This window comes from Lampetra fluviatilis, chromosome 57, assembly GCF_964198595.1.
Source record: "Lampetra fluviatilis chromosome 57, kcLamFluv1.1, whole genome shotgun sequence".
In the NCBI taxonomy this organism is placed as follows: domain Eukaryota; kingdom Metazoa; phylum Chordata; class Hyperoartia; order Petromyzontiformes; family Petromyzontidae; genus Lampetra; species Lampetra fluviatilis.
The window spans coordinates 4,237,933-4,253,749 of NC_136331.1; the positions used below are offsets into that span (position 1 = coordinate 4,237,933).

A 15,817-nucleotide genomic window follows, 5' to 3' on the forward strand; every position below is an offset into this window, starting at 1 on the left:
CATTTTCGATAAACGGTGAACGTCTCAAAGCCCAACAATAATTTTTAATGCGGCATTACAAACGATTGAGAGCGCGCGTGTGCTGCTCTTAAAATAGCGATTACGAAAAAAATATGGCTCCGTCTCGCATTCACGCGCCCCTCGAAGCATTTAGGTAGTTTTTTTTACACGAATTCTAAGAACATGGCTCTCCTCTTGTTGTTTTGAATGCAGACCCCTGTGCTAGTTGGACGCACCCAACATCCAAAGTGTGGCTGCACCCAGGGTCACAGGTATGTTTTAACTTGCGATTTGGGCTTTGACGCCTACAGTAAACCTTGTGCTATTAGCAATGTCACAAATGCCATTAGGTCCACACTGCATGCTGGTATTTAAACCCCCCAACGACCAGCTACCGGCAGGATTTTAATCAAACACTGCATTGAGAAGTCCCTCCAGCGACATGTAACAACCCACACAACACGTGACAACACCATTTTTGCTGCGTGCCAACTCCAAGTTCGAGTGTAATTGAAACAAAACTGTACCAGAACAAATAGGAGGGAATTGTTTGCAACCTTGGAATTCCACCCGTGCCCCCCCAAAAATCGATTTAATTCCTGTAAAAGACACGGTCTAATTCAAAACAATACAAACAAAGTCTACGTCTGACATTGCCAAATGGCACATTGTTTTTCGTGCAGAGCTTTTAAAAGCACAGACCCCAGTTGCTCTGGTTAAACCAACACGCGTGCTTATGCGCGTCATCATACCAAAGCAGTCACGCAAAAAAAGTGTCTGCACGTGGTCACCCAGAAAAAACACAATTTCACAATTCGCAGAATTCACACCGGAATGTCAATGTAGTGGTGATACGCGCTGGGTGTATATGTCGTGTGCCAGCGCGTATGTACGGGTGTGTGTGTGGTGACGCGCGCTGACGGGGAGGAGCAGGCGTCAGTGCGCGGGTGGGGGTAGTGCTGCTGATTGGCTGTGTGCCGGTGACGCGCCCAGAGGGAGTGATCGGGTAGCAGCGCGGTGTGATTGGTCGGGGAGTGGAAACACGCGCTGAGCGGAACCGGATCGTAGGGATAGCGCGTGGGGATTGGGTAACTGAGGAGCGGTGCCGACGTTGAGGTCCGCATCCGCTTAGTCTCCCGGGAAGAAGAGGTATATAAGGTGATGCACAGAGGAGCAGGGGCAGAAGTGGAACCATCTAAGAATGAAGACGAAGGTGCAGAGATAGAGCCCGGAGAGGAGAGTAATGGAGAGTAATGGAGAGTAGAGGAGAGTAAGGTATAAGTGTGTAGCCAGAGAGAGAGAGAACGGTCTACACGAGCTGAGTAATGTATAGTGTGTAGCCAGAGAGAGAGAACGGTCTACACGAGCTGAGTAATGTATAGTGTGTAGCCAGAGAGAGAGAAAGGTCTACACGAGCTGAGTAATGTATAGTGTGTAGCCAGAGAGAGAGAGAAAGGTTTACACGAGCCGAGTATGCATACGGTGTAGCCAGAGAGAGAGAAGGGTCTACACGAGCCGAGTATGCATACGGTGTAGCCAGAGAGAGATGCAAAGTCTACACGAGGCGAGTGGAGAGTGTAGCAGAGGCGCAGAGTCTACACGAGACGAGAGAAGAGTGTAGCCGAGGCGCGGAGTCTACACGAGGCACAGAGAGCCAGCAGCACAGAATCTAAGAGAGTCAAGAGAAGCGTAGGGCGGAGAGAAGAGGTCACGAGTTGTACCGTTGTATGGTGACCGCATTGTGAAGAAGAGAGGCCACGCGTTGTATCGTTACAAGTCAAGATTTAATAAAAGAAGTGTGTTCCCGTCAAGGAGTTTCCTGCCGTCATTTTCCAATACTTCATCAATAATAATTTACCTTTACTCTTTGGTTCTTTCGGTAAAGTCAATTTACCGAGTATTTTTGTTTATAGAGTCCTAAGCACTGCAATGTTTTGGTCAATTCCTTTATTAACTATTCTGTGTTTCAAACCTGTCAACTCACTTATCAGTGCCTACCGTATTATAGACTAATTCAGAGCCGATTGGTCACCCCGTTAATTCTACAAAGTCCCATCGCAATGGAGAAACACAAAGTGACATTTTTTGTTGTTGCCCGTTTTGAAACGGGTGTACACCATATGGACCAGAAAACTAAATTTCCCTGTACAAGAATATGGGGGTAAACAGTATGGGTTGACAGGTATGGTATAGTAGTGTAGTGTAGCGTTTAGTAGTGGTGTTTAGTTATGTAGCGTTTAATGGTGTAGTGCCTACCTGTCAACCTCCTATCAGTGCCTACCTTATTACAGACCAATTCAGACCTTATTGGTCACCCCGTGCCCTTAAAAATCTCAACGTTCATCCAACACAATCCCATCACGAGAGAAACACAAGCAAAGACAAAAGTATAATGTTTTTCCCGTACTAAAACGGCTGTACACCGTATGGACCAGAAAACTCAATTTCCCTGTACAAGAATATTGGGTAAACAGTATGGGTTGGCACGGGATGTGCTTTGGAGGAACCCAATGCGATAAACACATACGAGGGCCTAACGCTCAACCATGTTTTCACGGTTGGGCTGTATGTCTTTCTCTGTTTTCGGGTTGTACTGTATGTTGTTCAGCCATCATGTGTGACGTTGGGAGCTTCTTCCAGAACTGAACGACAACAGGAGAGGGGGGGGGTACAGCCAGAGATCGCAAACACTCAAAATTCCAAACTAATTTGCCATGAAGCTGCCATGGTGTACTGCAATGGTGCTTATCGCACCGTGCCGTGAACCCGAATGGAAATCTGTGTGGATGAGACTCCCAGTCGGGGAGATTAGACTGACAGGACACAATTTAAAATGTTTGCGGAAATCTATTTGAGACTGGCCGAGAACCTTTAACGCAATTTTCCATCAGCTCTGCCAGGCCGTTTAATGAGTCTCTCTCCACTGGCATGTGAACCACACACTTCTAATACCTCGGCTATCAATCGATGACAAACAAAAGGCTCTTTAAAGTGGGGAGCGGTGACCAAGTGGTTAACACATTGGGCCATACGAAAATGGGGCAAAAACCAGATTAGATTCCTGACCACAGCTCACGTGAGCGGCGAGCGATAACTGAAGTGGTCGTGGGCAACCAACTCCTCTCTCTTCCACAAACCCACAACGAGCAGCGTGATACCAAGTATGCGCAACAACCCCCACGACGGGTGCCGATGGGGAGTCGGCATCATCCATGTACGGGTCGGTAAACTTGTTGGGAAGGGAATCGGCGAGTGAAATGTCGGTTAGGGGAAAACGTTTATGAACACATTCCTGCGGAGGGAGCTGGTAGGAACGTTGGATTGCTCGGTCAATGGCCAAGGTCAACGGCGGCGTGGTGTATTCTGCAAATATGGCCGACTGTGAGGGCGAGCACAAGACGGCGTGAGTAGGTTAAACGTTGAGTTTTATAAGGGCACAACGGGGTGACCAGCCCCTCTCCACCCAGCCCCACCCAGCCCCACCCAGCCCCACCCAGCCCCACCCAGCCCCACCCAGCCCCACCCAGCCCCACCCAGCCCCACCCAGCCCCACCCAGCCCCACCCAGCCCCACCCTCCCCACCCAGCCCCACCCTCCCCACCCAGCCCCACCCTCCCCACCCAGCCCCACCCTCCCCACCCAGCCCCACCCCTCCCATTTTTTGATGCACGACGGACGGACACAATAATCCCGTGGGCTGGTGGAACCAGGTGGTTCCTACCAGTATCATGTTGACGACTCGTACCGACTGCCAACTGCGTATTTTTTACCTGCAGACTTGAAAACGCCACACCGCTGTCATCACAACATTAGCAAACGTTGCAGGTTACAACTCGCCTAACGTGGGACAGTTTATTATTCACACGCAATTTTGTACAATGACATTTAAAAAAACGCGTCTCCCCCCACACCTCTCCCTAGAAAACGAAACTTTTAGTTTCAACAAGGAGTTCGACGCCACCGTCAGCCAAGACCTATCCACTGCTAGATGAAGACCCCCTCCCCACAAGTCATCACAATCCCCCCACGATTCTCATGACGCGATGATCCATGAAGTACCGGCACCACAAGGTGTTGTTTCATCGCGGTGGGTGTGTTCCCCTCCCGTGGCTGCCACTCCATCATTATTCTCAACCATAATACCTCGTGAAGCAGAAGATTAGCGCTGGATACAGCAGCCACATTTGCAAATGTGATTGTAAACTCGTTCCTTACCCGTGTAGTATCGATAGTTCAAAGTTAATGTGCCATTTTTATTGAGGGACTACCACTGTGGTGTTATTATCCTGGTGTGGTCTTGGGACCGTCTTGTTAATGTTTATTGTAACTTTCCCGAACCACCAACATTGGAAATCTGTGAAAAAGAGCTTCTCCTACAGTCTAAAGATTATGATAATTGCCATGATGTGTCCTCGTCCAAGGCCACACTGATCTGAATGGTAAAAACTTACATATTACACACACAACTCATGTTCGTTCTCCAATGTACATGTTGCTATTTCAGTCTCGAAGCGTCCAACGTTCTCCACGGTTCTCCGCACACTTTTCACCCTTTTTACCAATTTCCTGATCAATGCCCATTTTTCTGAACCGTCACAGTCGGTATGCACACATGAACAAACGATGTCACCAAATGAAACGTGCTTGTTTAGGCACACAAAAGATTATCGCTTTTCATGAACAAGTTTAGACTTTCCGAAAAATAAGTTTTCCTAAAATAAAACAAAAACTGCTCGCACCGCCAGATGCGCTTTCCAGATGTGCGCTTATGACAGATATCTTCCATAGCTAAGCGTTTTCTAGTTTTTATATGATTTCTGGTGAGATGTTAACTACCTTGCCTGGTATACAGGAGGCCGTGGGTTCCATCCCGACCCTGCCGCCTGTATATTTGGAGTATACGTATCTCTCCGTGCTCGCGTGGATTTTTCTCCCGGGTCCTCCGGTTTTTCCCTCCACATTCAGAACCGACGTGTGCTTAGAGTATTTGACTGCCATACATTTCCACACTATTATAAGTATAAGTTATAATCGTATAAGTATACTTCGCCGAGCTATCATTTGTGATAGCGAGGTCGCTTCTGAAAAATAACTATATAGCTTAGTGGGCCTTACCTAGTAAAATAAAATCGTTTAAATATCTTCTTGGTTATTTCGGTAAAGTAACGTAGAAGGGAAGTAATAAAATAATAAAAATAAAACATAATAAAATAATTCTCACGACGTTTCGGCCACAACGCAAGCAGCCGTCCTCAGCGTCTGAATCCATTCAGACGCTGTCTCCCCGACAGACCTGGTCTTCACCTGAGGACGGCTGCTTGCGTTGTGGCCGAAACGTCGTGAGAATTATTTTATTATGTTTTATTTTTATGATTTTATTACTTTCCTTCTACGTGACTTTACCGAAAGAACCAAGAAGATGAATCCCTGCAGTCATGAAAGCTTTAAATCGAAATCGTTTAAATAGTTTCATAATTAACCGTCTCAGGTTTGAGAAATGCTCTAAAACGATGCTCTTTTGGGAAAGCAGTGGCGAACTCTGCTCCTCTCTCCTGTGCGACGTTTCGCCTCCCATGTTGGAGCCATCATCAGGATGCTCAAGGCATCCTCACGATGCCTTCCATCTTCTAAGGGCATTTCTTATACACAGCGAGCCGTGACAACCTCGGTCAATATAACATCTCAGATGGCAGTCATAACAAATTTAATTAACTACTGTATACGAAATAGCATAAGTTACCAAAAAACGTTGGGTTTCATTTCTATAAAAGCAATCCAACACCGCTCTTGCCCACATCTCATGTTTCTGTGCTTCTATACACTTTGATTCCAGTCTTGCTCGGCTTGTTTAAACAAACGACTACTGTGTGTGTGTGTGCGTACACACACAGATGCAAGCCCATTATGATACTGAACATACACCAACCGGATTTGCTGCACAGTACATTGCCAAACTGTCACCTTTGTGAAGGAAAAGCCCAAGTGCAAAAGGGAACAAACAATAATCCCTCACATGATCCTTATGGCGGTACCCAGAGGTACCAAATAATACAAATTGGCCGAGGCAATTAAATATTTTATTTCTGGGACACTATTTTTTCCAGGGGTGTACTTAACTCCGCGACTGGGGTACAAATCAATCTGAAATCAGTGCTACTCCACAATGTCGAAACGCAGCAAGGTCGATTGCGCTGAAACCCTGAACGCTCTTTTGCGCCACAGTACATCGTGTACAGCTCGTCGAGACGAGTCATTTGCCGCATCGCCGACCATCAACAGACAAAAAATTACTGCATCACGGACATTATAAAAGAGAGCCAGGGTACTATGATACCCCAGGGTACCGCCATAAGTTTCAAATTAATAATATTAAAAACGATTTCTTTATTTTACCAAGTAAGGCCCACTGAGCTACGTAGCTATTTTTCATAAGTGACCTTGCTATCACAAATGATAGCTCTAAACAAAGTTGTTTATCATCACGTAGAAATGTAAATCACAGCCAAACACCAAATATATGTATTCATATTATACCTAAAAAGTTAACACAACCCATTTCCTGGTTCCAATTGAAAACATGTCACACATTCAGGTTGGAAATCCCCTACGACCTTGCGTTGGCAGATGGAGGCCTTCATGCAGCTGTTGACTTACAAACGAGTGGAATGAGTGTTATACACTTTAAACACTGCTGCCTTGGTTTAAACACATAGGCTTTTGCGACCAATATCATCCATAATGGGTTAGATCGTGTAAATATGTCGTGAAACTCGCCACCACCCAACACAGCCAATTACTAATACAGCACACCGGTGTGTTGGAGAGTAAACCCTTAACATTTACAATTCGATAACGGTGAAGTTTCGCCGGTAATTACAATCAGCATCATCAGGCAACATCTAGAATTGTGGAGAAATCCTCCTGTTTCGTTCCTAAAATAGAGGGATAGATGTGATGACGTCACTTACGAGCCCTTCCTTGTGCTGCCTAGATCAACACGAGACGTTTTTAGGGATTTGTGCTTTAATTAAACGCTGTATAAACTACAGGCTGTAATTGGCACCATTGTTATATATATACAAAATCACGGTTTCTCTCCCTCTCTACTGTACCCGAAAAAGGCCAATTCCCCGAAACGTTATCTTACTTTCAGCCATAAACTCCTACAACAGGTGTCGTAGTCTGGTTCTGTGAGCCCCAGATATTACCAGTTAAATTAAAAGGGGATTATCAAGTTGCCTTGGTCTGGGCTCTGCGAGACTTAAACTCAAGTGCTTTTTTTATTTTACCAGGTAAGGTCCACCCGAGCTATGCATCTCTTTTTCAGAAGCGGCATGGCAACAAATTATAGCTCATCTAAGTGGCTTATCATCACGTGAGAATGTATAGCAACCAAATACTCTAAAGGCATGATGTTGATGCTAAATCTGGGAGGGGTAAAAAACCTGGTGGGGACCCGGAGAAAAATCCCCCACGACCACGGGGAGAGAAACACACAAACTCCAAATATACAGCAGCAGGCGTCAGGGTCGGGGGTCGAACCCACGACCTCCTGTGCACCAGGCGAGGTAGTTAACATCACCTAGCCACCGTGATGATAATGAGAGAGAGAGAGACACGCAAACTCTAAATATACAGCAGCAGGCGTCAGGGTCAGGGGTCGAACCCACGACCTCCTGTATACCTGGCGAGGTAGTTAACATCTCCTAGCCACCGTGATGAGAGAGAGGGATACACGCAAACTCAATATATACACAGCAGCAAGCATCAGGCTAAAGATCGAACCCACGATCTTCTGCATACCAGACGCAGCAGTAAACATATCCTCGCCACTGCGGGCCCCTTGACATTAACACAATACGTACAGTACCCCAAGAATGCAAAGTGTGGCTCTATGAGCATTATACAGTACAAACAATACACCGTCAGGACCTCTTAAATATGCCTTGCTCTGCTTACGTGGGATACATATCTAAGATTCTTAAAGTTGGCTTAGTCTGTCTCTATGAGCCTCGGGAATTATAAACACGAATCCTAAGAATCCATTAATTTGCCTCGCATTGCCTCTTTCAGTCTCTCAACAATTGACAATGAACCGTGAGATTCCTCACCGTGCCTTAGTATGACCGAGAAGCACTCCTTACATTAACATCGACTCCTTAAGAATCCTTAAAAGGTGCCTCCAGCCATTACAATCTGAACTCTTAAGACTTACATTTTTGTGTTTATTGTTGGTCTCAAATTGGCCGCGTAGTGCTTCTGGAATTAACCAAAAGGCTCTGGCATAATCTCTTATAAAAGTCCACCGTTCCGTTTGTCCATCAACTAAATGATAAGAGAGCCTTTACAGAAGGCTTGAATCAAAAAGTTATAGAAAGTGGACCCAGATGTGGGTGGGGGGGTAAAAAGTTGATCCAACAGATTTCCAACAATTGTCGGCCCCACAACCACCAACAAAAAATAAATGTTTTGTAGGCATATGCTCGAAATTCTAGCGAGTTTAATAAGCAGCGGGTGTATTTATTTGTTACAGTACAGCGATGACATACCAGTCAACCCCTTATCAGTGCCTACTTTATTACAGGCCAATTCATATCTTATTGGTCACCCCGTGCTCCTTCAAAATCTCAACGTTCATCCTACAAAATCCCATCACAAAAGAGAGAAACAAACAAATACACTTTTTTGCCCGTAATGAAACGGCCGTACGCCATATGGACCTGAAAACTCAATTTCCCTGTACAAGAATACAGGGTTAAACCGTATGGGTTGACACGTATGATGTAGTAGTGTAGTGTATAGTGTAGCGTGTAGTAGTGTAGTTCATACCTGTCAACCCCTTATCAGTGCACCTATTATTAGAAACCAATTCAGACCTTATTGGTCACCCCGTGCCCTTTATAAATCTCAACGTTCATTCTACAAAGTCCCATTCACAAGGAGATAAACACAACCAAATAGACTGATAGATGATTTTTTTGTTGCCCGTAATGAAACGGCTCTACACCGTATGGACCTGAAAACTCAATTTCCCTGTACAAGAATACAGGGTAAACAATATGGGTTGACACGGTTGTGATATGGCATTGGCGCATCGAACACAAAACTTGTAGTCCTCAACAGAGGTGGTTGTTTTCGATTTAAAGCTTTCGTGACTGCAGGGATTCATCTTCTTGGTTCTTTCGGTAAAGTCACATAGAATGGAAATAATAAAATAATAAAAATATATTTATTAGCTTTTATTTTTATTATTTTATTATTTCCATTCTACGTGACTTTACCGAAAGAACCATATTTTATTATGTTTTATTTTTATTATTTTATTATTTCCATTCTACGCGACTTTACCGAAAGAACCAAAGAGAAGAGGTGGTTGTTGTTTTTGGCGAGGTGGGTGTTGTGTTAGATCGAGTAAATATATAACCGTGGTCTTTAAATCCGTCACCAACATGACAAATGTAGTACACGCGCCAATTTTTGTTACTTTAGCCCACTACGTGTACAGCTCGAGTAGCAACCGTGAAGCTACTCCCTTAAATAACAACCGAACAACCAAACAACAACCATACAAACAACCAGATTCGTCAGGCGACAAGCCGATAGTTAACACTTATCAACCATAACAGATTTTTTTGGGGGGTTCGATCGCGTTAAAATATAAATGTGTCACTGAACCCGCCACCACCCGACCACAAGCCAATGAGCTGCCAGCTATGACTGCAAGTTTGGTCGTACATGTTATGTATATATCGTTTATTGTTAAATTTTAATCAAAGTTCCTACGATTCATTGGCTACCACATTCTGATAAGGCCCCCCCCCTCTCCTCCCCCCTTAACTTGTATTTAAGAGCTTGCATCTTGAATCCCTGCCTCACTTGATGCAGCAAATCTGGCTGTGACGGTCCCACCTGATGACGGAGACTTGTGTTGCCTCCGAAACGTCGTGATTTGTATTTTATTTTTATTAATTTTAATTTCATTTTTTTTTACCTACGTGACTTTACCAAAATAACTAAGAGTATGAATCCTTGCAGTCACGAAAGCTTCAAATCTAGAATCCTACGATAACTGTTGTTACATTGTATTTTACAGCTTTATTTTGGTGATTTAGAAAACATGCCATGTTTCTTGCAGAAGCGCGGAGTTGGCCCGATAACTTTAATCTAAAGTGTCCTATGGTTGTTATTGTTTGACTTGCATCACACTGGGATTTTTGCACACAGCGTTGTAATACGGTATTTTTTTATTTTCTGCAAGATTTGCTGGTTTATCCAGGATGTTTTTGTTGCGCGTCGTCGCTTTAAGATGTTCTGTTCATATTTAGTTTGTTGCGGTTGCATCCGACTCTAAAGCCGCATGGCTCACCAGGGCTATCTATACCTAATGAATGAAACTTGAAGGTTTGTGTCACGTAGACAGAACGTGATCATTCGTTACGAGTACAGCACCACCGGTCCGAGTTTCGACGTTTCGCTGCCAGGAACCACAACGCGCTTCGTCAGGCGACACGGCCAAGGTGTGCATACTGCTGCTCTACGTGTTAATAACGCCAACTTGTTATACTTGAGAGAAAGTCAAGGAAGGGCGGTCTGGGGCCGTCTTCCTCCTCCACCTCCTCCTCCTTTCACGTGCACCCGAGTCACGGACCACGCGCGCGTTGTTGTTGTTGTTGTTCTAAACCCGCGCGCTCACCCTCACTCACTCACCCTCACTCACTCACCCTCACTCACTCACTCACCTACACTCACTCACCACTCACCCACCCACCACCATTCACCCACCACCATTCACCCACCACCATTCACCCACCACTCACACTCACCCACCACTCACACTCACCCACCACTCACACTCACCGCTCACCCTCACACCCGCGCGCTCACTCACCCATTCACTCACCCACACTCACCACTCACCCACACACCCTCATTCACCACTCCTCACCCTCACTCCACTCATTCACCCACAATCACTCACCCACCCACAATCGCTCACACTCACCCACCCACACTCGCTCACACCTGCAATTCGATCTCCCGATGCCCCCGCGTGAACCCGTTCACCTGCCGACGCCTGCCTTAGCCCGCATCCCGCCGTTCATTTGCGTCGCCCGTGCCAGGCTAGGTGCACTCACGACGCCACGCGCGAAAGTACAAACGCGGCGGCGAGGAGGGCGGCGATTTCAAAACTTTTAAAATTATCGCGACCCACGCCGCGGCCGACAACAACCAAACAACAACAACAAACAACAACAACCACCACCAGCCTCGTCAGGCGTTCTCGCTTAGCACGGCACGGGTGGCGGCGGTGGAAAATCACCTGAGGCAGTCAAAACGACGGCGAGCAGAGCCCAGGCGATGACGCTGGAAACCCGGGTCCGCATGTTGGCAACACGCGAGTGAGGGGATTGGTGAGGGGAGTTGGTGGTGAGGGTGGTGAGGTTTGGGGAGATAAGGAAACGATAGCCTAGAAGGGAGAAGATATAACTTGGGGAAAGCACAGGCGGCAACGGCGCACGGTAGCAGTGGAGAGGTGAGAGGGTGTTGGCAGGAAAATCGGAAAGACGCGAACGAGTTGCTGAGGAGGGGGGGTGAGAAGAGGGAGCTCTGAGTGGGGCCGCCGCGGGCGGGAGCTTATATAGGGAGGGGGTGGAGGTCGTGACGTAGAGCTCGAAGCGCCGCCCACAGCGTTGCGTGGGCGGGGCTTCTAGCCTGACGTGAGTGGGTGGGTGAGTGGGTGGGTGGGTCAGTGGGTGGGTGGGTGGGTCAGTGGGTGGGTGAGTAAGTGGGTGTGTGGGTGGGTGAGTAAGTGGGTGTGTGGGTGGGTGAGTGAGTGGGTGTGTGGGTGGATGGGTGAGTGAATGAGTGGGTGAGTGAATGAGTGTGGGTGAGTGAGTGAATGAGTGGGTGGGTGGGTGAGTGAATGAGTGGGTAAGTGAATGAGTGGGTGAGTGAATGAGTGGGTGAGTGAATGAGTGGGTGAGTAGGTGTGTGGGTGGGTGAGTGAATGAGTGGGTGAGTGAATGAGTGGGTGGGTGGGTGAGTGATTGATTGAGTGAGTGAATGGGTGAATGAGTGGGCGAGTGCGTGAGTGAATGAATGTGTGCATGAGCGTGTGGGTGAGATGAGTGAATGAGTGGGTGAGTGGATGAGTGTGTTAGTGAATAAGTGAGTGGGTTAATTAGTGAGTGAATTAGTGTGCGAGTGAATGAGTGAGAGAATAAGTGAGTGGGTGAGTAGATGAGTTGTTTAATTGGTGAATAGGTGAGTGTGTGAATGAGTGGGTGGGTGATTGAGTGATTGAATGAACGAGTGAATGAGTGAGTCTCAGGTTTATTGCGTTTCACCAGGTGGAAAACTCAAGACAGCAGGTATAGGAGACGTATTTGCAAGAGTGGTCTTGGTTATTGGCTTAAGAACAATAAAGGACACCAATGACAGCGAATAGAAATGGAAGCAAAAACAACAGTTTCACATTAGATTTCGAAACCACTGCACGAAGGTGAATCAATGTTAAATAATAACATTCCATGCAGCGTGAGTCTGCAAAGGGCAATCATGTTTAGATTGAGCATTGCTAAAATGACAATGAAGTTACAGAAACATGAAACAGATATAGGGTGCATAATATTCAAATTATAAACCAAAAAGTTAACACAACCCATTTCCAGGTTCCAATTGAAAACGTGTCACGCATTCAGGTTGGAAATCCCCCACGACCTTGCGTTGGCGGATGGAGGCCTTCATGCAGCTGTGGACTTAGAAACGACTGAAATGAGTGTTATACACTTTAAACACCGCTGCCTTGGTGTAACACGTATAGGCTTTCACGACCAATATCATCCATAATATGGGTTAGATCGCGTAAAGGTGTCGTTAAACCCGCCACAGCCAATTAGTAAGGTTTGTCACAGAACATGGCAATTCGTTACTAGTGTAATGACGCACTCAGAGACACGAGGAGTAGGAGGCACTCTATGTATTAACAGCCTTCACAAGTTACAAGGGATCACAACAACTCTCAGTCAGGACAGCTGGCAGACTGCCTGACTGACGACGCCGAGAAGGTGAAGATGGTGACGAAGACTTCAACAGCCTGATGGGATCCCACTCCACGCAACAGCCCCGAACATTCGCTCGGGGTCCCCTTTTATCTTCCTGGCGTGACCTTGCTCCGCCCTCGGCCACGCCCCCCTTCCAGAACCTACTCGCGGGTTCCCGGGGTTACCTCACGTGCCCCTCTCTCTGCTTATCACGTGACCTGGTGACAGACAGCGCTGCTGCAACTGCAGATCCCCTTCTCTGCCAGCAACCCGCACTATGCTACGAAGTGACCCATTGCATGTCACTACACTAGTAGAGCACACCAGTGTGTTGGAGAGTAAATCCACAACATTTAAAATCTGAGTACGACGTTTCGCTAGTAATTACAATCGGCATCATCAGGTGATGGCCAAAAAAAACAGACGCAATGATGATATTGGTCGTGAAAGATATAGGGTCACTAATGTACCCATTACCTCCCGTGGCCACTAGTCCCTTCGTGCTCACAACTGATACCCCTGTCATTACCTCCCGTAGCCACCAGTCCCTTCGCACTCACAACTGATACCCCTGTCATTACCTCCCGTAGCCACCAGTCCCTTCACACTCACAACTGACTCCCCTGTCATTACCTCCCGTGGCCACCAGTCCCTTCACACTCACAACTGACTCCCCTGTCATTACCTCCCGTGGCCACCAGTCCCTTCGCACTCACAACTGATACCCCTGTCATTACCTCCCGTGACCACCAGTCCCTTCACACTCACAACTGACTCCCCTGTCATTACCTCCCGTGGCCACCAGTCCCTTCACACTCACAACTGACACCCCTGGCATAACCTCCCGTAGCCACCAGTCCCTTCGCACTCACAACTGACTCCCCTGTCATTACCTCCCATGACCACCAGTCCCTTCACACTCACAACTGACTCCCCTGTCATTACCTCCCGTGGCCACCAGTCCATTCACACTCCCAACTAATACCCCTGTCATTACATCCCGTCGCTACAGTACTAATAATTCGGTGACAAAGGGACGAGACCACAATGCAATAGGGTTACCCACAATAGTGAGGGTGGTCACGTGACGTCGCGACCACGTTCACGGCGCTACCTCACTCTGCCTTCTGCCCTGACTCTTGTCCAATCGGTGCCTCGATCGCGCTCCCCGTCCCCCACTCACGATCCCCTCGTTTGGCTACGCTCACTCAACATCGCCCCTCCCCCTCCGGAGGTTACAGATGGGCTGTTCTGTGAACTTAATCACTGCTAAAATTTTATCTTTTTGTGCCAGCAGAGCCGGCCCAGCCACTAAGCGACCCTTGCAATTGCAAAGGGCCCCGTGGCCAGCAGAGGGCCCCCTAGAGTCACTGCGAGCTAGTGGGTGAAAAAAATCATACATCAAAGGGGCCTCCAACCAAATTTTGCTTAGGGCCCCCAAAGGTCTAGGGCCGGTTCTGTGTGCCAGTATCAAAGTATGAAAAAATAAAAAAAGGTTTCACCCTTTCTGATAGTTCCGCTGTCTTTGTACTGCTCGCCTTTTGGCGTTTTCTGGTTTGACACTGGTGAAACGAGGGGGCCGTCCATAAATGACGTCACGCACCTAAGGGGAAAGGGGTCAGACCTTTGTGACGATGTGTGACGATGGGGGGGGAGGGTGAGAAAGGTGACGTCACATCAAAATGCGCAACTTTAAATAAATATAGACAACACGTTCTACTTAATTAAATATACTTTTTGATAAATGTTTTCTCTTACAACATCAGAGGGCAGCGCCACATTAAATACGCACTACAATGAAAATAGTTTAAAGCGATTTGAAGCATTTTTATTTTCGAAATGGAAATATGATTTTGGGGGAGGGGGGGGGGAACAGAACTTTGTGACGTCATATTTGAGGGGGGGGGGGTCTGACTTTTTGTGACGTCGTGTGACGAGGGGGGGGGGTCAAAAATCGTCAAAAATCGCGTGACGTCATTTATGGACGGCCCCAAACAGGACTCCTTGCAAAATGTTTCTGTTTGATGTTTTAACATCTTAACACCTCCTGTTTTATTGCCAGAAAGGGTAAAACCTTCATATAGTTTTTTTTTCTTGTTAGATCGCGTAAATATAAATGTGTCGTTAAACACGCCACAACCAATTAGTAAGGTTTGTCACGTAAACAGAACGTGGCCAATTCGTGACGAGTACAGCAGACCGGTAGTGTTGGACAGCGAACCGACAATATTTACAATCTGAAAAAAAAACTAAACTATGGGTGATTGTGGTCGCGAAAACCCACGTGTTAAATTTACAACCTGAGTTCGACGTTTCGCCAGTAAGTACAACCGGCATCACCAGGGGGACAGTCAGCTTTGTTCCTTAAACAGAGGGGGATAGGTGTGATGACATCACTTGTGAACCCTTCACGTACGAAGTGCGGTATTTATGAATGCGTATAAATTACAATGGGTATTCATTGCACGGTTGGGTTATGCTATATTCTCATTTTTTCACACAATCACTGCCACCTGCTGGTCACGCTGCCTCAAGCCCCGCGCGCGACTCGTCAGGGACCAATTCTAAGGCGTTGGGGGCTCATTGTGCAGATAGATCCCAAGACAGGGGGTAGGGGCAGTGCCGGACGAAGCTGGTGCGGGGCCTGTAGCACATGTTATGAAGGGGCCCTAAATAAAATAAAAACACGTAAATATTAAAACATAAATTTTTTACTTGCATAGTTAAGTAATTGTATTTTCTCAGTTGCTATACAGCCAGATAATACGATAAAT

General features: G+C 46.8%; 1 protein-coding gene across 2 annotated transcripts in view; it reads right to left on the minus strand.

Moving 5' to 3' along the window:
- LOC144950265 (porimin-like) overlaps positions 1-11,603 on the minus strand; it is a 51,075-nt gene extending 39,472 nt beyond the window's left edge. For both annotated transcript variants that reach the window (XM_078880334.1, XM_078880335.1), the window contains exon 1: positions 11,321-11,603. In XM_078880334.1, the coding sequence (XP_078736460.1) occupies positions 11,321-11,384 (64 nt within the window). In that variant the 5' untranslated portion in view covers positions 11,385-11,603. The remainder of the gene's footprint in view (positions 1-11,320) is intronic.
- Positions 11,604-15,817: the final 4,214 nt, after the last annotated feature.